Source organism: Oncorhynchus tshawytscha, linkage group LG03, assembly GCF_018296145.1.
Source record: "Oncorhynchus tshawytscha isolate Ot180627B linkage group LG03, Otsh_v2.0, whole genome shotgun sequence".
NCBI classification, from domain to species: domain Eukaryota; kingdom Metazoa; phylum Chordata; class Actinopteri; order Salmoniformes; family Salmonidae; genus Oncorhynchus; species Oncorhynchus tshawytscha.
In genome coordinates, this window is record NC_056431.1 from 8,104,537 (window position 1) to 8,126,847 (window position 22,311).

A 22,311-nucleotide genomic window follows, 5' to 3' on the forward strand; every position below is an offset into this window, starting at 1 on the left:
AGATAGGAATATATACAGTTGAAGTCGGAAGTTTACATACACCAAGGTTGGAGTTATTAAAACTCGTTTTTCAACCACTCCACAAATTTCTTGTTAACAAACTATTGTTTTGGCAAGTCAGTTAGTCTACTTTGTGCATGACACAAGTCATTTTTCCAACAATTGTTTACATACAGATAATTGAAATTACAATTCATGGTATCTAAATTCCAGTGGGTCAGATGTTTACATACACTAAGTTGACTGTGCCTTTAAACAGCTTGGACAATTCCAGAAAAGTATGTCATGGCTTTAGAAGCTTCTGATAGGCTTATTGACATCAATTGAGTCAATTGGAGGTGTATCTGTGGATGTATTTCCAGGCCTACCTTCAAACTCAGAGCCTCTTTGCTTGTCATTGTGGGAAAATCTAAAGAAATCAGCCAAGACCTCAGCAAAAAAATTGTTGAACTCCACAGGTCTGGTTCATCCTTGGGAGCAATTTCCAAACGCCTGAAGGTACCACGTTCATCTGTACAAACAATAGTACGCAAGTATAAACACCATGGGACCACGCAGCCGTCATACCGCTCAGGAAGGAGAAGTGTTCTGTCTCCTAGAGATGAATGTACTTTGGTTTGTACCAAAATACAAAGGTTTGTACTTTTTGGAGAAATGTCCGCTGGTCTGATGAAACAAAAATAGAACTGTTTGACCATAATGACCATCCTTATGTTCGGATGAAAAAGGGGGAGGCTTGCAAGCCAAAGAACACCATCCCAACCGTGAAGCACGGGGGTGGCAGCATCATGTTGTGGGGTTGCTTTGCTGCAAGAGGGACTGGTGCACTTCACAAAATAGATGGCTTCATGAGGACGGAAAATGATGTGGATATATTGAAGCAACATCTCAAGACACCAGTCAGGAAGTTAAAGCTTGGTCGCAAATGGGTCTTCCAAATGGACAACGCATACTTCCAAAGTTGTGGCAAAATGGCTTAAGGACAACAAAGTCAAGTTATTGGAGTGGCCATCACAAGGCCCTGACATCAATCCTATAGACAATTTGTGGGCAGCACTAAAAAAGCGTGTGCAAGCAAGGAGGCCTACAAACCTGACTCAGTTACACCAGCTCTGTCAGGAGGAATGGGCCAACACTCAACCAACTTATTGCGGGGAGCTTGTGGAAGGCTACCTGAAATGTTTAACCCAAGTTAAACCATTTGAAGGCAATGCTACCAAATATGAATAGAGTGTATATAAACTTCTGACCCAATGGGAATGTGATGAAAGAAATAAAAGCTGAAATAAATCATTCTCTTTACTATTATTTTGACATTTCACATTCTTAAAATAAAGTGGTGATCCTAACTGACCCAATACAGGGAATCTTTACTAGGATTAAATGTCAGGAATTGTGAAAAACTTATTTGTAATAAACTTATTTGTATTTGGCTAAGGTGTATATAAACTTCCGACTTCAACTGTATGAGAGAGTGAGGGAGAGAGAGAGAGAGAAAGAGAGAGGGAGAGGGAGAAAGAGAGAGATTAGTGAGGGGTCAACCTTGTGTGTGTTACAGTAAGTGGAGAAGCCCCTGTAAAATAGTTGATTATGGTAAAGAACAGACCTCCATTCCCTCCCTCCCCCTCCTCTCTGATACTCACCCTCTCCACAGGACTGGGAGGAGACGGAACAGGAGGAGAGGTTTGGCTCTGAGACAGAATCCTCACTGTTACACAGAGAACACAACAACAACATTCACCACCGTCATGTTTTAACACTTTGGAAAGCTAATACTGAATGCAAGGTGCTATACAAATAATGTTTACAATTAAAACATGGTATTGTATCATTTACTATTTTATGTACAGCAAGCATATTATTGTGTTACACTTATAATAAACACACACTTTTTGAAGAAAGTCCCATTGGGGACAGGCATGGCTGACCTGTGAGAGATTGGGAGTGTGGGCGGTTGTCTGAACCCCCCAGAATTCTCCTCCTCACTACTAGCTAGCTCCTCCCACTGGCATCTTAAGGGTAGGAGACAGAACACAAGAGCTCTCAATCAAATTCAATGAGGAAGTACTGTAACCAAATTAATTATATTTAGTTGTGTAACATTAGGTCACACACAAAGTGGTGAGGTTTCAGGTTATTGCCAAAACCATACAAACCAAAAGTGTTTATAAAAAATGTATTCAGTAAACTGTATGTCGATGGCCAGTAAACATCAGACCAAGGGAGGAACAAACAGTGAGATAACATTGCTTACATTGCCCTATTTTATTTGTCTATCTCCTGAGCTTCTTTAGGATGTAGGCTACAGTACACAATTCTTCTCTATCCGACAAACATCTTCCTTATTGTTGATTCGTTTGAAATAGGTCTTAATAACCTAAAACGCAGTAGGCATTTAGAACTCACCTTTTCGTGCTGGCAGTGTGGTGTGTGTGCGCTCTGTCTGAGGGGGTGTCATTGTGAGCCTGTGGTGGAATAAGGACACACCTTTAGCTGTCCACCGAAGCCCCAGTTATCAGTGAATATGGGTTAGACTTCTTCTTTCCATTGTGATACTGTTACTATGAATTCTGTAGAGTGTGTGTATGGGGGAACTTACAGAACGCGAGTTAGAGTGGGAATATTTGGCCAGTATATCGGAGGGCCGTAAGGGGGCTTGTGGGGAAGGGCAGTGGGAGAAGGTGCTGTGTTTGGGAGGGAGGGGTGGAGCCAGGCGAGAGCTGGGGAACTGGTACTCTTCAGACGACATCTGCATCAGACAGAGAGAGAGAGAGAGAGAGCGAGAGAGAGAGAGAGAGAGAGAGAGAGCGAGAGAGAGAGAGAGAGAGAGAGAGAGAGAGTGAGAGAGAGAGAGAGAGAGAGAGAGAGAGAGAGAGAGAGAGAGCGAGAGAGAGCGAGAGAGAGAGAGAGAGAGAGAGAGAGAGAGAGAGAGAGAGAGAGCGAGAGCGGGGGAGAGCGAGAGCGAGAGAGAGAGAGAGCGAGAGAGAGAGGGGGGGAGAGAGAGAGCGAGAGAGAGAGAGAGAGAGAGAGAGAGAGAGAGAGAGAGAGAGAGAGAGAGAGAGAGAGAGAGAGAGAGAGAGAGAGAGAGAGAGAGAGAGAGAGAGAGAGAGAGAGAGAGAGAGAGTGAGCGAGCGAGAGAGAGAGAGAGGGGGGGGAGAGAAGGATGCAAGAGAAAATAACACTATGAGATGGATACAGTGAAAGAGAACCCCACACCACCCTGCTCACACCACCCTGCTCACACCACCCTGCTCACACCACCCTGCTCATACCACCCTGCTCACATCCACACACAAGCAAACACACCCTCTTCATATAGGCCAGTTTTTTCATGACTAGCTGTACATCCTCCAGGTCATCTTCATCTTCCTCTTCCTCGCTGACAGACAGGTAAGGCTCCACAAGGATGGACTCTGTCCCTCTGATGTCACAGCGACAGTATGGGCAGGTGTGTCCATCCGACTTCTGCAACACATGGAATGATCACATTTGGTTAAGCAGAATTAACATTATCTACACATCTGTACTGTATGTTGATGTGTAGAAACTCTTGCGTCTGTGTACGTGTGTGTATTGTTGTATCAAATCAAATCACATATTTGATTTGTAGCATACTTCATAAACAACAGGTATAGACTAACAGTGAAATAGTTCCGGGCCCTTCCCAACAATGCAAATCATTGCTGTATGTCAAAAAGATCCCTGGGATGATGCAGTAATTTGGTTCTGTCAAGAGCATTCCTGAGCCGATGCATTTCCCATGCTGAAAGTACAATACCCATAATAATGTCCTTTCTGTGTGTTATTTGCATGAAGCTACACTTACAGTAAAGCAACTGGTTTAGCATATCAAATTAAGATTGAGCATTCTACTGTCGTTCACTTTGGTAAAAACTGTAGTATTCTGTTCAAATCTATTCTTGGCCCCTCAAGTGTGACTGTGACAGTGTGTGACAGTGTGTAAGAGTGTGTGACCAGGCGAGGAGTGGAAACTATAAGGGTGAGTCTCCTCAGTGTGAGTGTAGCATGAGGAGGATGTAAGCTTTGGCTCACATAGGAAGTCCTAACCCACATGTTAGGACACGATGGCCCACAATACTGCTCTATGTGCTAATACGCCGGTTCACCTACTGATGTGTAGTGGGCTGGCTCACTACAGACATTAACTGTCTGACCAAAAACCAATTCCATACAGTTAACCCAAATTGGTATGTTGATGACATATATTAATAAAAGAGGATGTGGCTGGGTGATGTCAGAGACATTGTGTGAGCGAACAATGTGTGGTTTGGCTTTGAAGGTTTTGTTGGTGACGTCGTCAATCACAGAGCAGGCATACCTGCCATCCTGTGAGGCAGGGTTGGCACAGCAGGTGTCCGCAGGGCTGGATGCGTGTGTCCTTGTCTCTCTCTGTACAGATCTTACACAGCTGGAAGGTACTACCCATCTCACAGTACATCTCATACTCATCCTCTGTGACTTTGACCCTGCTTCTCTGTGCTGGTTCACACAGACTGGTGAGGTCTGGGTTCACATCACGTCCATCAGGGTAAAGATAGCTGCAGACAAACACAACACAGGATTACACACACATTATGCAAAACGATTACAGGCCTGTGCAAATGTTGTGTGTTAGTGTTGGTCAGCAGTTTATTCACCTGCACCCGCCCACAATGTTTAATAACCCATCAGCACTCCTATTCCCAAGTCAAAATGTAGCTTACATTTGGTGTATCATTTTACGACAAGAAAATCTTAGTTCTGCAGGAGTCAATATTAAGGCTATGTGAGAGGCTATATACCTACTGTTAGTGTCCAGATTTTGGTTTCCATTTAACCCATCTGAACAGTAGGCGACAGTTCCTTCGACTTGCCACAGGGCTATTTGAAGTCTCCATCTTGTGACTGGCGGATTTGTATATCACCTCACAGTCATCACACATAAATAACATAACCGATACTGCTTCCATCCTCTTTTACCACTCTTGACCAAATCTTTCCCAAACATTACACCCTTCTCTTTATTTTCAACTCTCCATTTCCCGGCTTTTCTCTTATTTTTTTATTTTTGTAACATTTTTATTTCACCTTTATTTAACCAGGTCGGCTAGTTGAGAACAAGTTCTCATTTGCAACTGCGACCTGGCCAAGATAAAGCATAGCAGTGTGAACAGACAACACAGAGTTACACATGGAGTAAACAATTAACAAGTCAATAACACAGTAGAAAAAAAGGGAGTCTATATACATTGTGTGCAAAAGGAATGAGGAGGTAGGCGAATAATTACAATTTTGCAGATTTACACTGGAGTGATAAATTATCAGATTGTCATGTACAGGTAGAGATATTGGTGTGCAAAAGAGCAGAAAAGTAAATAAATAAAAACAGTATGGGGATGAGGTAGGTAAAAATGGGTGGGCTATTTACCGATAGACTATGTACAGCTGCAGCGATCGGTTAGCTGCTCAGATAGCAGATGTTTGAAGTTGGTGAGGGAGATAAAAGTCTCCAACTTCAGCGATTTTTGCAATACGTTCCAGTCACAGGCAGCAGAGTACTGGAACGAAAGGTGGCCAAATGAGGTGTTGGCTTTAGGGATGATCAGTGAGATACACCTGCTGGAGCGCGTGCTATGGATGGGTGTTGCCATCGTGACCAGTGAACTGAGATAAGGCGGAGCTTTACCTAGCATGGACTTGTAGATGACCTGGAGCCAGTGGGTCTGGCGACGAATATGTAGCGAGGGCCAGCCGACTAGAGCATACAAGTCGCAGTGGTGGGTGGTATAAGGTGCTTTAGTGACAAAACGGATGGCACTGTGATAAACTGCATCCAGTTTGCTGAGTAGAGTGTTGGAAGCAATTTTGTAGATGACATCGCCGAAGTCGAGGATCGGTAGGATAGTCTTTTACTAGGGTAAGTTTGGCGGCGTGAGTGAAGGAGGCTTTATTGCGGAATAGAAAGCCGACTCTTGACTTGATTTTCGATTGGAGATGTTTGATATGAGTCTGGAAGGAGAGTTTACAGTCTAGCCAGACACCTAGGTACTTATAGATGTCCACATATTTAAGGTCGGAACCATCCAGGGTGGTGATGCTGGTCAGGCGTGAGGGTGCAGGCAGCGAACGGTTGAAAAGCATGCATTTGGTTTTACTAGCGTTTAAGAGCAGTTGGAGGCCACGGAAGGAGTGTTGTATGGCATTGAAGCTCGTTTGGAGGTTAGATAGCACAGTGTCCAAGGACGGGCCGAAAGTATATAGAATGGTGTCGTCTGCGTGGAGGTGGATCAGGGAATCGTCCGCAGCAAGAGCAACATCATTGATATATACAGAGAAAAGAGTCGGCCCGAGGATTGAACCCTGTGGCACCCCCATAGAGACTGCCAGAGGACCGGACAGCATGCCCCCCGATTTGACACACTGAACTCTGTCTGCAAAATAATTGGTGAACCAGGCAAGGCAGTCATCCGAAAAACCGAGGCTACTGAGTCTGCCGATAAGAATATGGTGATTGACAGAGCAGCCTTGGCAAGGTCGATGAAGACGGCTGCACAGTACTGTCTTTTATCGATGGCGGTTATGATATCGTTTAGTACCTTGAGCGTGGCAGCATGACCGGCTCGGAAACCAGATTGCACAGCGGAGAAGGTACGGTGGGATTCGAGATGTTCAGTGACCTGTTTGTTGACTTGGCTTTCGAAGACCTTAGATAAGCAGGGCAGGATGGATATAGGTCTGTAAAAGTTTGGGTCCAGGGTGTCTCCCCCTTTGAAGAGGGGGATGACTGCGGCAGCTTTCCAATCCTTGGGGATCTCAGACGATATGAAAGAGAGGTTGAACAGGCTGGTAATAGGGGTTGCGACAATGGCGGCGGATAGTTTCAGAAATAGAGGGTCCAGATTGTCAAGCCCAGCTGATTTGTACGGGTCCAGGTTTTACAGCTCTTTCAGAACATCTACTATCTGGATTTGGGTAAAGGAGAACCTGGAGAGGCTTGGGCGAGTAGCTGCGGGGGGGGTGAAGCTGTTGGCCGAGGTTGGAGTAGCCAGGCGGAAGGCATGGCCAGCCGTTGAGAAATGCTTGTTGAAGTTTTCGATAATCATGGATTTATCGGTGGTAGCCTCAGTGCAGTGGGCAGCTGGGAGGAGGTGCTCTTGTTCTCCATGGACTTCACAGTGTCCCAGAACTTTTTGGAGTTGGAGCTACAGGATGCAAATTTCTGCCTGAAGAAGCTGGCCTTAGCTTTCCTGACTGACTGCGTGTATTGGTTCCTGACTTCCCTGAACAGTTGCATATGAGTGCTAAATAGTGTACACGCCAATTGCCAAATGCTTTTGGGATTGGCAGAAAAAGTTCACTTCGATACATTGGTCATTGCCTGGTCATTCTTTAAAAAATTTAAAAATGCAGAACTAAGAACAGATATAGCCCTTGGTTCACTCCAGACCTGACTGCCCTCGACCAGCACAAAAACATCCTGTGGCGGACTGCAATAGCATCGAATAGTCTCCGCAGGTCTGGAGTGAACCAAGGGCTATATCTGTTCTTAGTTCTGCATTTTTTGAACGGAGCATGCTTATCCAAAATGGTGAGGACGTTACTTTTAAAGAATGACCAGGCATCCTCAACTGACGGGATGAGGTCAATGTCCTTCCAGGATACCCGGGCCAGGTCGATTAGAAAGGCCTGCTCACAGAAGTGTTTTAGGGAGCGTTTGACAGTGATGAGGGGTGGTCGTTTGACTTGAACTCTGAATTAAACTCTGATATTGTCCTTTTTACCTCAGTGTATCGAAGTGAACTTTTTCTGCCAATCCCAAAAGCATTTGGCAATTGGCGTGTACACTATTTAGCACTCGTACAGTTAGGCCCAGAAGCTTAGGCTTATGCTCTAAAGCCATTGCCGGAAGGCCTAATATAATTCAATTAAAACCTCAATGTTTTAAGGTTTTGTTTTCTCTTTATTCAACCCACCCGCCACCCAGCAATCCTTCATCCACACAATATTTAATAACCCCAAACCCACCCCACTATAACCGCGGGTACCTTTTTTCATGTGTCAACCCGGACATCAGTAGTGTGTGTGTGTCAGTGGAGGCTGCTGACGGGAGAATGGCTCATGATGACCAGAATGGCGTAAATGGAATGGCATCAAACACCTGGAAGTCATGTGTTTGATGTATTTGATACCATTCCACTGATTCCACTCCAGTCATGACCACAAGCCTGTCCTCGCCAATTAAGGCTCCACCAACCTCCTGCGGTGTGTCCATGTGTTTGTTTACTTACCAGCCCTCCCTGAAGCCCTGGATGAGGGCCTGGTAGAGAGGTGTATTTTGGGGGATCGTCTGTACGATGCCGCCATCACCTGTCACATGACCAATGGCCCACTGGCCCATCCGAGTGCAGCTCAGACGGAAGATGTAGCTGGACAGAGATACAGAGTTCACATGGAAACGTCTTTACTGAAGTACATACAGATTTGACCATGAAATACAGCTAACCGCCAAAATAAAGGAAACACCAACATAAAGTGTCTTAACAGGGCGTTGGGCACCACGAGCCAGAACAGCTTCAATGCATCCTTGGAATAGATTTTTACAAGTGTCTGGTAATCTATTGGAAGGATGCAACACCATTCTTCCACAAGAAATTCAATAATTTGGTGATTTGTTGATGGTGGTTGAAAACGGTGCTCCAGAATCTCCCATAAGCGTTCAATTAGGTTGAGATCTGGTGACTGAGATGGCCATAGTATATGATTTACATTGTTTCCATGCTCATCAAACCATTCAGTGACCTCTCATGCCCTGTGGGTGTCATCTTATAGGGGCATAGCCATAGTAGCCAAAATAATGGGCAAAATAATGGCCTGCCCAGAATTTTTGTACATGACTCTAAGCATAATGGAATGGTAATTTCTTAATTAACTCAGGAACCACACCTGTGTGGAAGCACCTTCTTTCACTATACTTTGTACACCTCATTTCGTCAAGTTTTTCCATTATTTTGGCAGTTACCTCTACGTATCTAGGTATTATTCTTTACTATCACTATAATTATTATGTCAGCATTAAAAGTAATCACTGCAGATATTGTTGTAGGGTATGGTACATCTCCTCTCTTTTCTCCTGAGCCCCTCCTATCCCCCTGATCCTTCCCTTCATCTACTCTCTCTCGCCACACCCCAACCCAGTCACCCGCAAACAATCTCTCCTGTCCTCACCTCCCGGGCCGGTGCAGGTAGTTTTGGAGGCGGGCTTTGACCTGGTCGTAGGTGAGGAAGGCCATGTAGCCGGGGTGGGTCACTGCCAACTGGTTCCAGTTCCTCAGAAGAGACCTCCAGGGCTGACAGGAGATGGGAGGACATATTTACTATCAGTTGAAATATGTGTTATATTTTCCACTTTGGAATGTTTTGGCTTTCTTTAGATAGTGGGAGAGAAAGAATGGGATAGACGTCTTGGAAAGTGACAGAATGCATGTTCATTGAACATTATGTGAGGTGTCTAATTAACCAGGATGTAGGGCTACTTAGAACAGGGCTAATATATATGGATCACATGTACCTGGAATAGCCTGGTGAAGATGTCAAACTCGAACACTGAGATGTGGTCGTTACAGGTGAGATCTACAGTTGACTTTAGAGCCATGGACTCCATCCCCTCTTCAAAGCCATGGACCCTACGGAGATGCTGCTTAAAACTGCTCCATTGCACAATACACCTAGGAGAGAGAACGAGAGGAGGGGAGGAGAGGGAGAGAGGAGGGGAGGAGAGGGAGAGAGGAGGGGAGGAGAGGGAGAGAGGAGGGGAGGAGAGGGAGAGAGGGGTGGGAGGAGAGGGAGAGAGGAGGGGGAGAGGAGAGGGAGAGAGGAGGGGAGGAGAGGGAGAGAGGGGTGGGAGGAGAGGGAGAGAGGAGGGGAGGAGAGGGAGAGAGGAGGGGAGGAGAGGGAGAGAGGAGGGGAGGAGAGGGAGAGAGGGGTGGGAGGAGAGGGAGAGAGGAGGGGAGGAGAGGGAGAGAGGAGGGGAGAAGAGAGAATGAGAGGAGGGGAGGAGAGGGAGAGAGGGAGAGAGGAGGGAAGGAGAGGGAGAGAGGGGGGGAGGAGAGGGAGAGAGTAGGGGAGGAGAGGGAGAGAGGAGGGGAGGAGAGAGAATGAGAGGAGGGGAGGAGAGGGAGAGAGGAGGGGAGGAGAGGGAGAGAGGAGGGGAGGAGAGGGAGAGAGGAGGGGAGGAGAGGGAGAGAGGAGGGGAGGAGAGGGAGAGAGGGGTGGGAGGAGAGGGAGAGAGGAGGGGAGATAAAGGAAGAAGGAAAGTGAGAGAGAGAAAGAGAGTGAAAGTGAGAGGAATGACAACGTGCCAAAAGAAGATCAAAAATTGCAAGTGGAGGAACAGAATACTTTTCACAAGACTAGAAAAAGACTGTGCCTGCACTACCGGTCAAACCTTTTAGAACACCTACTCATTCAAGGGTTTTCCTTTATTTTTACTATTTTCTACATTGGAATCATGTAGTAACCAAAAAAGTGTTAAAAATATCAAAATATATTTTATATTTGAGATTCTTCAAATAGCCACCATTTGCCTTGATGACAGCTTTGCACACTCTTGGCATTCTCTCAATCAGCTTCATGAGGTAATCACCTGGAATGCATTTCAATTAACAGGAGAGCCTTCTTAAAAGTTAATTTGAGGAATTTATTTCCTTCTTAATGTATTTGAACAAAAAGTTTGTGTTGTGACATGGTAGGGGTGGCATATATAAGATGGCCATATTTGGTAAAAGACCAAGTCCATATTATGGAAAGAACAGCTCAAATAAGCAAAGAGAAATGACAGTCCATCATTGCTTCAAGACATGAAGGTCAGTCAATACGGAAAATTTCAAGAACTTTGAAAGTTTGCAAAAACCTTCAAGTGCTATGATTAAAATGGCTCTCATGAGTTCCGCCACAGGAATGGATGACCCAGAGTTACCTCTGCTGCAGAGGATAAGTTCATTATACCAGAGTTACCTCTGATGCAGAGGATAAGTTCATTATACCAGAATTACCAGCCTCAGAAATTGCAGCCCAAATAAATGCTTCACTAAGTTCAAGTAACAGACACATCTCAACATCAACTGTTCAGAGGAGACTGTGTGAATCAGGCCTTCATAGTCAAATTGCTGCAATGAAACCATTACTAAAGGACACCAATAAGAAGAAGAGACTTGCTTGGAGATTTTTGGTTCCAACCTGCCGTGTCTTTGTGAGACGCGGTGGGGTGAACGGATGATCTTCACATGTGCATTTCCCACTGTAAAGCTTGGAGGAGGAGGTGTTATGGTGTGGGGGTGCGTTGCTGGTGACACCGTCTGTGATTTATTTAGAACTCAAGGCACACTTTACCAGCATGGCTACCACAGCATTCTGCAATTATACGCCATCCCATCTGGTTTGGGCTTAGTGGGACTATCATTTGTTTTTCAAAAGGACAATGACCCAACACACTTCCAGGCTGTGTAAGGGCTATTATACCAAGAAGGAGAGTGATGGAGTGCTGCATCAGAATGGCAGGGTAGCCTAGTGGTTGGAGCGTTGGACTAGTAACTGAAAGGTTGCAAGTTCGAATCCCTGAGCTGACAAGGTACAAATCTGTCGTTCTGCCCCTGAACACTGTTCCTAGGCCGTCATTGAAAATAAGAATTTGTTCTTAACTGACTTGCCTAGTAAAATAAAGGTACAATTTTTTAAAATTATTATTATTTTTTTTTAAATGACCTGACCTCCACAATCCTCAACCAAATTGAGATGGTTTGGAATGAGTCGGACTGCAGACTGAAGGAAAAGCAGCCAACAAGTGCTCCACATATGTGGGAACTCCTTCAAGACTGTTGGAAAGCATTCCAGGTGAAGCTGGTTGAGAGAATGTCAAAGCTGTCATCAAGCCAAAGGTGTTAATTTGAAGAATCTCAAATATATTTAGATTTTTTTTGGTTCCTACATGATTCCATGTGTTATTTAATAGTTTTTTCTTCACTATTATTCTACAATGTAGAAAATAGATAAAGAAAGAAAAACCCTTGAATGAGTAGGTGTTCTAAAACTTTTGACCGGTAGTGTATATACAAATAGACTGTTCCTATTTGTGGAATGTTCTGTCAAGTCCACGTCCCTTATTCAATTCTAGTTTCACTGTTACCCCACCCAACACTCACTTGTTTCCAAATGCTCGCCTCCAGAACTCTCCGGCCTCTGTCTTAGTCAGCCTGTAGGTGTCGCCTTGAAAGCTTCCCTCTGGAAACATGGCCCTCAGCTCCCAGAGCATGTGACTGAAGAGCAGGGACAGCTTGGTCAAGTTTCTCCTGTGAATAACAGAAAATAACATGAAGCTATTCTGAGCTTTTTACAATGTATCAACTAGGGTGATAAGGGTAGGCTTTCTGGTCCATAGCTTCAAATGCAACAGTGGCAGCTAGAATGAAAGTAAACTTTAGATCGCATAGACATAATGGGTATTGTACCCTCTAACAAGCAGTAATGTATCCCTCTCTTTCTCTCTCTCTCAATTCAATTTAAGGGGCTTTATTGGCATAGGAAACATATGTCTACATTGCCAAAGCAAGTGAAATAGACAGATAATAAAAATGAACAGTAACCATTACAGTCACAAAAGTTACAAAAGAATAAAGACATTTAAAATGTCATATTATGTCTATATACAGTATTGTAATGATGTGCAAATAGTTAAAGTACAAAAGCGAAAATAAATATACATAAATATAGGTTTTTATTTACAATGGTGTTTGTTCTTCACTGGTTGCCCTTTTCTTGTAGCAACAGGTCACACATCTGGCCGCTGTGATGGCACACTGTGATATTTCACCCAATAGATATGGGAGTTTATCAAAATTGGATTTGCTTTCGATTTCTTCGTGGGTCTGTGTAATTTGAGGGAAATATGTGTCTCTAATATGTCATACATTTGGCAGGGGGTTAGAAAGTGCAGCTCAGTTTCCACCTCCTTTTGTGGGCAGTGTGCACGTAGACTGTCTTCTCTTGAGAGCCAGGTCTGCCTTCGGTGGCCTTTCTCAATAGCAAGGCTATGCTCACTGAGTCTGTACAGTGTCAAAGATTTCCTTAATTCTGGTTAGGTCACAGTGGTCAGATATTCTGCCACTGTGTAATCTCTGTTTCGGGCCAAACAGCAATATAGTTCACTTCGTTTTTTTGTAAATTCTTTCGAATGTGTCAAGTAATTATCTTTTTGTTTTCTCTTGATTTGGTTGCGTCTAATTGTTTTGGTGTCCTGGGACTCTGTGGCATCTGTTTGTGTTTGTGAACAGAGCCGGCTTAGGTGGCTCTTCCCCAGGTTAATTTCTCTGTAGGTGATGGCTTTGTTATGGAAGGTTTGGGAATCACTTCCTTTAGTTGGTTGTAGAATTTAATGGCTCTTTTCTGGATTTTGATCATTAGCGGGTATCGGCCTAATTCTGCTCTGCATGCATTATTTGGTGTTCTATGTTGTACACTGAGGATATTTTTGATGAACTCCGCATGCAGTCTCAATTTGGTGTTTGTCCCATTTTGTGAATTCTTGGAGGGTGAGCGGACCCCAGAACTCACAAACATAAAGGGAAATGGGTTCTATAACCGATTCAAGTATTTTTAGCCAGATCCTAATTGGTATGTCAAATTCTATGTTCCTTTTAATGGTATAGAATGGCCTTCTTGCCTCATCTCTCAGATCGTTCACAGCTTTGTGGAAGTTACCTGATGTTTAGGCCGAGGTATGTATAGTTTTTTGTGTGCTGTAGGACAACGGTGTCCAGATGGAATTTGTATTTGTGGTCCTGACAACTGGATCTTTTTTAGAACACCATTACTATGTCTTACTTTTACTGTCAGGGCCCAGGTCTGACAGAATCTGTGCAGAAGATCTAGATGCTTCTGTAGGCCCTCCTTGATTAGGGACAGAAGAACCAGATCATCAGCAAACAGTAGACATTTGACTTCAGATTCTAGTAGGGTGAGACCGGTGGCTGCAGACAGTTCTTGTGTCCTTGCCAATTCGTTGATATATATATATTGAAGAGGGTGGGACTTAAGATGTAACCCTGTCTCACCCCCCGACCCTGTGGAAAGAAATTTGTGTTTTTTGCCCATTTGAACTGCACACTTGTTGTTTGTGGATATGGATTTTATAATGTTGTATATTTTCCCCCAACACCACTTTCAAGCCATTTGTATAGCAGACCCTCATGCCAAATTGAGTTGAACACTTTTTTGAAATTAACAAAACCTGAGAAAACGTTGCCTTTGTTTTGGTTTGTTTGGTTGTTTGTCAATTAGGGTGTGCAGGGTGAATACGTGGTCTGTCGTACGGTAATTTAGTAATTTGCCAATTTGACATTTGCTCAGTATGTTGTTTTTGCTGAGGAAATATACGAGTCTGCTGTTAATGATAATGCAGAGGATTTTCCCAAGGTTGCTGTTGAGGCTTATCCCCCGGTAGTTATTGGGGTCAAATTTGTCTCCATTTTTGTGGATTGGGGTGCTCAGTCCTTGGTTACAAATATTGACGAAGATGCCAGAGCTGAGGATGATGTTAAAGAGTATAAGTATAGCCAATTGGAATTTGTGGTCTGTGTATTTTATCATTTACTTTAGGATACCATCAACCCCACAGGCCTTTTTGGATTGGAGGGTTTGTATTTTGTCCTGCAGTTCATTCAATGTAATTGGATTCCAGTGGGTTCTGGTAGTCTTTAATAGTTGATTCTAAGATTTGATCATGTTGTAACGGCAGATTTCCTCTTCGTCTGAAGAGGAGTAAGGATCGGACCAAGATGCGGCTTGGTAAGTGTTCATGATGAATTTTAAGAAGAAAAGCAATGAACACTATTAAATACAAAAACAATAAACAAATATATGACATAACCAAAGCGAAAAAAGTACCGTGTGGCAACAAACACACACACGGAAACAAACACCCACAAACCAACAGTGAAACCCAGGCTACCTAAATATGGTTCTCAATCAGGGACAACGATAAACAGCTGCCTCTGATTGAGAACCATATCAGGCCAAACACAGAAATAGAAAAAACATAGAAACACAAACATAGACTGCCCACCCCAACTCACGCCCTGACTATACTAAATAAAGACAAAACAAAGGAAATAAAGTTCAGAACGTGACACATGTATATATTTTTTCAGTCTGTTCTTTGTTATAGAGCCAAAAAGATTGGAGAAGTGATTTATCCATACATCTCCATTTTGGATAGATAACTCTTGTTTTTCAATTTTCCCAGAAGTGTTTAGATTCTATGGATTCTTCAATTACATTGAGCTGATTTCTGACGTGCTCTTTCTTTCTCTCTCTCTCTCTCTCTCTCTCTCTCTCTCTCTCTCTCTCTCTTGCTATGTCACACACACAGGTACATGCGTGCTTGTACAAACAGGATGTCACAGTCTTGCTCTTCCTGTCCTTGTTCGTGTTGTGCCGCAGAAACAGAATTTTCCGTTAGCAACTTGACCAACAACAAGACACTCAAAAGTTACTGAGTGGTTCTTCCCTTGTGTGTCTATTATCAGCCTGCCAGGGACAGTAACGATCTGGCCATAAACCTCTTACTGTGTGTTCCAATCACTGTCTCAACCATTCTCTCATCTCTCTGGCTCTACGGGCAGTTGAGAGCAGGACTGAAGTTTCCATCCTTACCTAACCTGGTTGACCATGTTCATTTCTTACTTTCCACCACACTCATTCACTGCATCCTGTCTACAGTTGAGCTCAATGGTGTGTGTAAAGCATAGCAACTTCTTACTGGAAAGAAAGAGCTCACATGGCATTGTTACTGTATCTACAGTATTTGTGACAGTACTATATGCCTGCCTCTCACTGCAGACCAACAAGGCGACAGTGCATGTGGCATAGTTACCGGTAGACTGTTATCACTAATGTAATATACAATATCTACCTTATAGCTGTTACTTATTGTTGCAACAATCGTGGTTAATTGCACCTGCATGGACTTGCCACTGCTTGTCAAAGCCAAAGCAACACTACATTGACTCAATGGCAATTTCCCTGCCATTGAATTTAGCTTTATAGCAAACTACGACATTTTACCCAGGCGTGGGTGGTGTGTGAAAACATACAAGAACAGAGAAACGTCTATATTTCTTTGTGTGTTGCTTTCCATGAACAGAGAAGGGTTTGAAGGAGAGTGTGGGCGAGTAGGAAGTGTGAATGGTTATTTCATTGGATGTGAGTGTTATTAATCTAAACTAACAATAATCTGCCTCTCTCAGTTGTTTTATTTAAACTTTTGTTATGACATGGCATAATGCAAATTGATGTGATTTCATGATGCACACATTCTGTAGATTCAGAGAGCAAAATACGGACGACAAGGAGCGAAGGGAATAACAGTTGTGTTAAGACTTGCCAGTCCTGCTGTACTGCATTGCACTGAACATGCATCTGTAGCCAAGCCCTGCTCTTCTTACCATTAGTGAGATTCAGCATTTTGGAAAAATTACACATAGCTCATAGCTTTTTCTAGATTTCACAGATTTCTGGAAAATTCCAGAAAATGATGTCATGGCTTTAGAAGCTTCTGATAGGCTTATTGACATCATTTGAGTCAATTGGAGGTGTACCTGTGGATGTATTTCAAGACCTACCTTCAAACTCAGTGCCTCTGCTTGACATCATGGGAAAATCAAAAGAAATCAGCCAAGACCTCAGGAGAAAAAAATTGTAGACCTCCATAAGTCTGGTTCATCCTTGGGAGCAATTTCCAAACGCCTGAAGGTACCACGTTCATCTGTACAAACAACAGTACGCAAGTATAAACACCATGGGACCACGCAGCCGTCATACCGCTCAGGAAGGAGACGTGTTCTGTCTCCTAGAGATGAACATACTTTGGTGCGAAAGGTGAAAATCAATCCCAGGACAACAGCCAAGGACCTTGTGAAGATGCTGGAGGAAACACGTACAAAAGTATCTATATCCACAGTAAAACGAGTCATATATCAACATAACCTGAAAGGCCGTTCAGCAAGGAAGAAGCCACTGCTTCGAAACCGCCATAAAAAATCCAGACTACGGTTTGCAACTGCACATGGGGACAAAGTTTGTACTTTTTGGAGAAATATCCTCTGGTCTGATGAAACAAAAATAGAACTGTTTGGCCATAATGATCATCGTTATGTTTGGAGGAAAAAGGGGAGGCTTGCAAGCTGAAGAACACCATCCCACCATGAAGCATGGGGGTGGCAGCATCATCATGTGGGGGTGCTTTGCTGCAGGAGGGACTGGTGCACTTCACAAAATAGATGGCATCATGAGGACGGAAAATTATGTGGATATATTGAAGCATCATCTCAAGACATCAGTCAGGAAGTTAAAGCTTGCTCACAAGCTTGCATCCAAATGGACAATGACCCCAAGCATACTTCCAAAGTTGTGGCAAAATGGCTTAAGGACAACAAAGTCAAGGTATTGGAGTGGCCATCACAAAGCCCTGACATCAATCCTGTAGAACATTCGTGGGCAGAACTGAAAAAGCATGTGCGAACAAGGAGGCCTACAAACCTGACTCAGTTACACCAGTTCTGTCAGGAGGAATGGACCAACATTCACCCAACTTATTGTGGGAAGCTTGTGGAAGGCTACCCGAAACATTTGACCCAAGTTAAACAATTTGAAGGCAATGCTACCAAATACTAATTGAGTGTATGTAAACTTCTGACCTGCTGGGAATGTGATGAAAGAAATCAAATCTGAAATAAATCATTCTCTCTACTATCTGACATTTCACCTTCTTAAGATAAAGTGGTCATCCTAACTGACCTAAGACAGGGCATTTCTACTCTGATTAAATGTCAGGAATTGTGAAAAACTGAGTTGAAATGTATTTGGCTAAGGTGTACGTAAAACTTCTGACTTCAACTGTATAAGTGAGAAATATTTGTTTAATTTTGTACTTTGAGTAATTAACAAATGTAAGAAACAATATTAAAACATTTCCAAATTCATAAAGAAGATACAATATTTACATAATTTTGCTCATGATTGTCTTTAAAACACCACCCAGAAACATCTCAGAGAACCACACTGCATTTCTCCATGGCCCGTATATTCTAGAGAGTTGTTGCGATCACCCAGTTTCACCCAGTTACCATTAGCATGATAAAGCCTCAGGTCCACTCCATTGTCTCTCTGAGACATTAGTAGTCTCAACGGAACAGTCACTCAGATACATTTCTTCCCAAAATACCCACCTTAAAAACTGCACAACTACCTAAATAACTAAATGTAGCAGCAGTAGCGCAAACCTAAATGCCATGTTGATTTTGTGTTTATGTTTTAAGACAGCTGACTTGAGGAAACTGTGAATGTTCATTTTTGTCTCACTGGTACTATAAATGGATGTTAATGGATGCTCAGGTCTATTTGTGTCATTGTGCTTCTGCTCTGTCTCTGGCTGTGCTCCAAAATTCACTTACTGTACATATCAAGTCTAATGCCAATCAAGTCCTTATGAATTTGCCAATCTAATACCATGCATTTTAATTTTCCTAGTTGGCTTTAGCTACTTTGAATTGATTTGAATATTGGGCATTGAGAATATTGGCGGAAAGTCTGTGTCATGGTGCTGGTGAAGTCAGATTTCTCGGACACGTGCCCTGCCCTTGACCCCACAGCTGATGTATTTGTCTTAGTAAAGGTCAGCCCTTTTTTGGGTGAAACGGTCAACATCCTAAAATGTACTCTAAATCAATGGTATCCTCAGGGTTCCATTTCTGGTATGGTATAATAGTCTTATAGCCCATAATGTTTTTTGAGTAGTAATATTTTCACTTTTATGGATATAAAAAAGTATTAATGTTTATTCATGCTAGATTAAAAGTGAATGAGGAGAGCAAAAACCATGTCAACAATGTGCAGTGTAGGGGAGTAGGGAACTCCATGTGGTTCAACTAGTAATTCAACCACATTTAGCTGTAGCTTGGTGGTAGTTGAACTCAATTCAAATATTGGTAGTGTTTTTAGTAGTGAATTACTTTGTTGTAATGTTGTGATGTAGCTAACTATTGGGACTAGACACTTTATTTGGAAAAGGAAAATAATATATAGGTGTAGTAGGCAATCATTTCCTTCCTTTTTCGGCATCAGACCTGCCTAATTCTCACTTGAAACATAGTTTTGTGTTTAATAGGCTTAATGACACATTCTGTTAACATATGACCCCAAAGTGATCTGTTCTTGCAATTTGTAGTCTATGACATTTCAGAATTAGATTTATTATGGATGTAGTGAACTACACTGAGTGTACAAAAGATTTAGCTCTGGCCAGGTGAATCCAGGTGAACGCTATGATCCCTTATTGATGTCACCTGTTAAATCCACTTCAATCAGTGTAGATGAATGGGAGGAGACAGATTAAAGAAGGATTTTTAAGTCTTGAGACAATTGAGACATGGATTGTGTATGTGTGCCATTCAGTGGGTGAATGGGCAAGACAAAATATTGAAGTGCTTTTGAACGGGGTATGGTAGTAGGTGCCAGGCTCACTGCTTTGAGTGTGTCAAGAACTGCAACGCTGCTGAGTTTTCACGCTCAACAGTTTCCCGTGTGTATCAAAAATGTTCCACCACCCAAAGGACACCCAGCCAACTTGTCACAACTTGGGGAAGCATTGGGGTCAATATGGGCCAGCATCCCCGTGGAAAACTTTCAACACCCTGTAGAGTCCATGCCCCAAAGAATTGAGGCTGTCTGAGGAACACCTTCCTTCAATATTAGGAAGGTGTTAGGAAGGTGTTCCTAATGTTTTGTAGACTGTGTCTATATTGGGAAATATTTCATAGTTTAGAATTGCTAGACAAAGTTCTCTGTACGGGCTAAAAGTCTTGTTTTGTCCTGACACAGTATGAGCATCTGGCATTGCCAAAAGAGCTTGGCAGGCTTTATGTAAAGTTATTGTGGAGTGTGTTTAAGATTTTTATTTGGGGTTACAGACTATCCTATATAGTCATTTACTTGTGATTATAACTGACAAATCTAATAAACAATTAGAAAATGAGTTCTCAGGGTTGGCAATAGGTCTGTGCTAGATAACAAAATGACACTATCGACATCGTGATGAGCATCATGTCTCTCAGCATGGACTGAAATCTCCCCCTTGCCCCTTACATGGCACAAAACGTATACAGCCTGTCTGCTAGACTATGCACTACAGACAGGATATCAATGTAAGCTTGGGCTCGACAAATTGAGGCGTGCAAGTTAATATTTGGAAGGTATTCCTAATTTTTTATACATTCTGTAGTAAACTATATTTTCTTAACGGTAACTTCAGTGTAGCTTCATTTCTTCCAGTGTAGAGTAATTGGTAACTTGGTAAACTATATTTTTAGAGTAGCTTCGACAATACTGACAAAGCGTATGATAATTGGATTATGCGCCAAATCCTAACTGGAGACACATGCAGGTAACTTTCTGAGCCGTTTGAGTTTTTACAAAGATATTGTTTACGACCCCATATATCAAGTTATGTTCGGCCCTTGTTGTTCTCTCTCACCTGTAGCTGGACATCCCCTCGAATATCTTATCGCGCCCCTCTTTAAACAGCAGCACGGCCCGGTTAGTCTTATCTAGCAGGTGTCTTGCATGGATCCTCAGGTACTCCCCCTCATCCCCCCGGGGGGCCTGCCCCCTTGCTGCAGGCCCCCTGTACGGCTCCCACACCTGGGTGAGCAGCGTGGCTGTCTCTGAGACCACCTCGGGGAGGTACGGGGGGCTGTTCCTCAGGCCCAGCCTGGGGTTGGTACACAGCCGATGCAGCTTCTCCAGCCTCTTCAAGGCCTTGTCCACCTGCCGCCGGCCAGAGGCACTGGGCGGCTGGGAGGTGGATTTCAGGCTCCGGTCAGAGGCACTGGGCGGCTGGGAGGTGGATGTCAGGCTCCGGTCAGATCCTAGCCCGTTCCCCCCCGTGGCCATTGTCCTGAGGAGCGATTCCTGGTTGTGGTGTGTTAGTCCGAGTGGGATCTGTTCAGTGCAGCCTGGCGGTTTGTGTCTGGCAGCCCTATCTGTGACAGTTGAATGAGGGAGTGGTCTAGATGTCTGTCATGTCTGGCATGGACAGCTTAGTAAATGATGTCATTGTATCTTTATGGTTGACAGCTTTGGTTGAAAGGAGCACACTTTATCCAATATATCTTCACCAGTGTTCCTCAGTAATCCAATGAAATCAGGTAACCCAGATAGGGGCAGAGCGCCAGAATATACCATAGTCCAACAGGAATGGAGACAACTGCTGTGGTTTAGAAAGAGTGGAGGGGAAACGTCTTGTCCAGAAAAGTGCAAACAAATAATCTCTAAAAAATGTTTACAAACAATCTTTCAAAAATTGTGTTTTTTCAAGCCTGCATTCATAAAGTCCTCACTTCATAAATCCTCCATTTCCTTGGTCAGTTCTCCAGAAGTAGGCGATATTTTTTAAACAGTCTCTTTCCCGTTCAGTTTGTAAAGAGAAAGTATAAAGAGAAAACCCTGAAAAAGAGAGAGCAAGGGAGGGCAGAACAAGACAGACAAATAACCACTCACCCTTCCTAAACAATCTCAACCCCTCTCCTCCCCTGTTCTCTCCTCCCCTTCTTACTCAACATTTTACGCTCTTGTGCCCAGGCACTATCTCTCACCTCATGTGGCGTAACTCTCTCTGATTTCATCTACAACATACTCAGATATAGACCCCAGTTTCTCTTTGCAGCACAACGGAAACTTTTGTATGTCTCAGTCTGACTCTGGCTGGCCCCCCTCTCTCTCTCTCTCTCTCTCTCTGTTTTGGGTCACTTGTTCATGCTCTCTCTCTCTCTGTTTTGGGTCACTTGTTCATGCTCTCTCTCTCTCTCTCTCTTTGTTTTGTGTCACTTATTCATGCTCTCACTCTCTTTCTTTGATGTTCTTCCGGGTTTGCAGCCAGACAAACAGGTTTGTAGTCTTTGTGTGTGAAGGTGGAGTGAGGCTGAGATAGGTTTGGGTTTAGAGGTAAACTATTACTAAGAAAGGAGGGGGGAAGAGGAAACAGGGAATACCCACAAGAAGAGTGTGTCGTGTAGAGAGTGGTAAGAAAGAGAGAGTAGAGAGAGAAGAGAAAAAGAGAGTATAGAAAGAGAGAGAGAGGGAGAGTAGTGGAAACGTATAGTGATTAGATGTCACAAAGATGAAGAGCACTGTGCTACAGCATGTATGTGAAGTCATTGCACTGCAGGTCAAGGCCCAGTGATGTTTAATGTGTAAAGCAGCCCT

At 43.4% G+C, this 22,311-nt stretch overlaps 1 protein-coding gene across 1 annotated transcript; it reads right to left on the reverse strand.

Annotated features, from left to right (window-relative positions):
• Positions 1-1,417: 1,417 nt before the first annotated feature.
• LOC112226563 (E3 ubiquitin-protein ligase CBL-like) lies at positions 1,418-21,845 on the reverse strand. The gene is made up of 12 exons (XM_042309170.1): positions 20,582-21,845; positions 12,198-12,344; positions 9,569-9,725; positions 9,226-9,347; positions 8,289-8,426; positions 4,340-4,559; positions 3,307-3,465; positions 2,600-2,749; positions 2,407-2,465; positions 1,929-2,012; positions 1,644-1,708; positions 1,418-1,462 (listed from the first exon to the last, which is right to left on the reverse strand). The coding sequence occupies exons 1-12, from the start codon at positions 20,998-21,000 to the stop codon at positions 1,434-1,436; spliced, it is 1,749 nt and encodes a 582-aa protein (XP_042165104.1). The 5' UTR covers positions 21,001-21,845; the 3' UTR covers positions 1,418-1,433.
• Between the last annotated feature and the right edge of the window lie 466 nt (positions 21,846-22,311).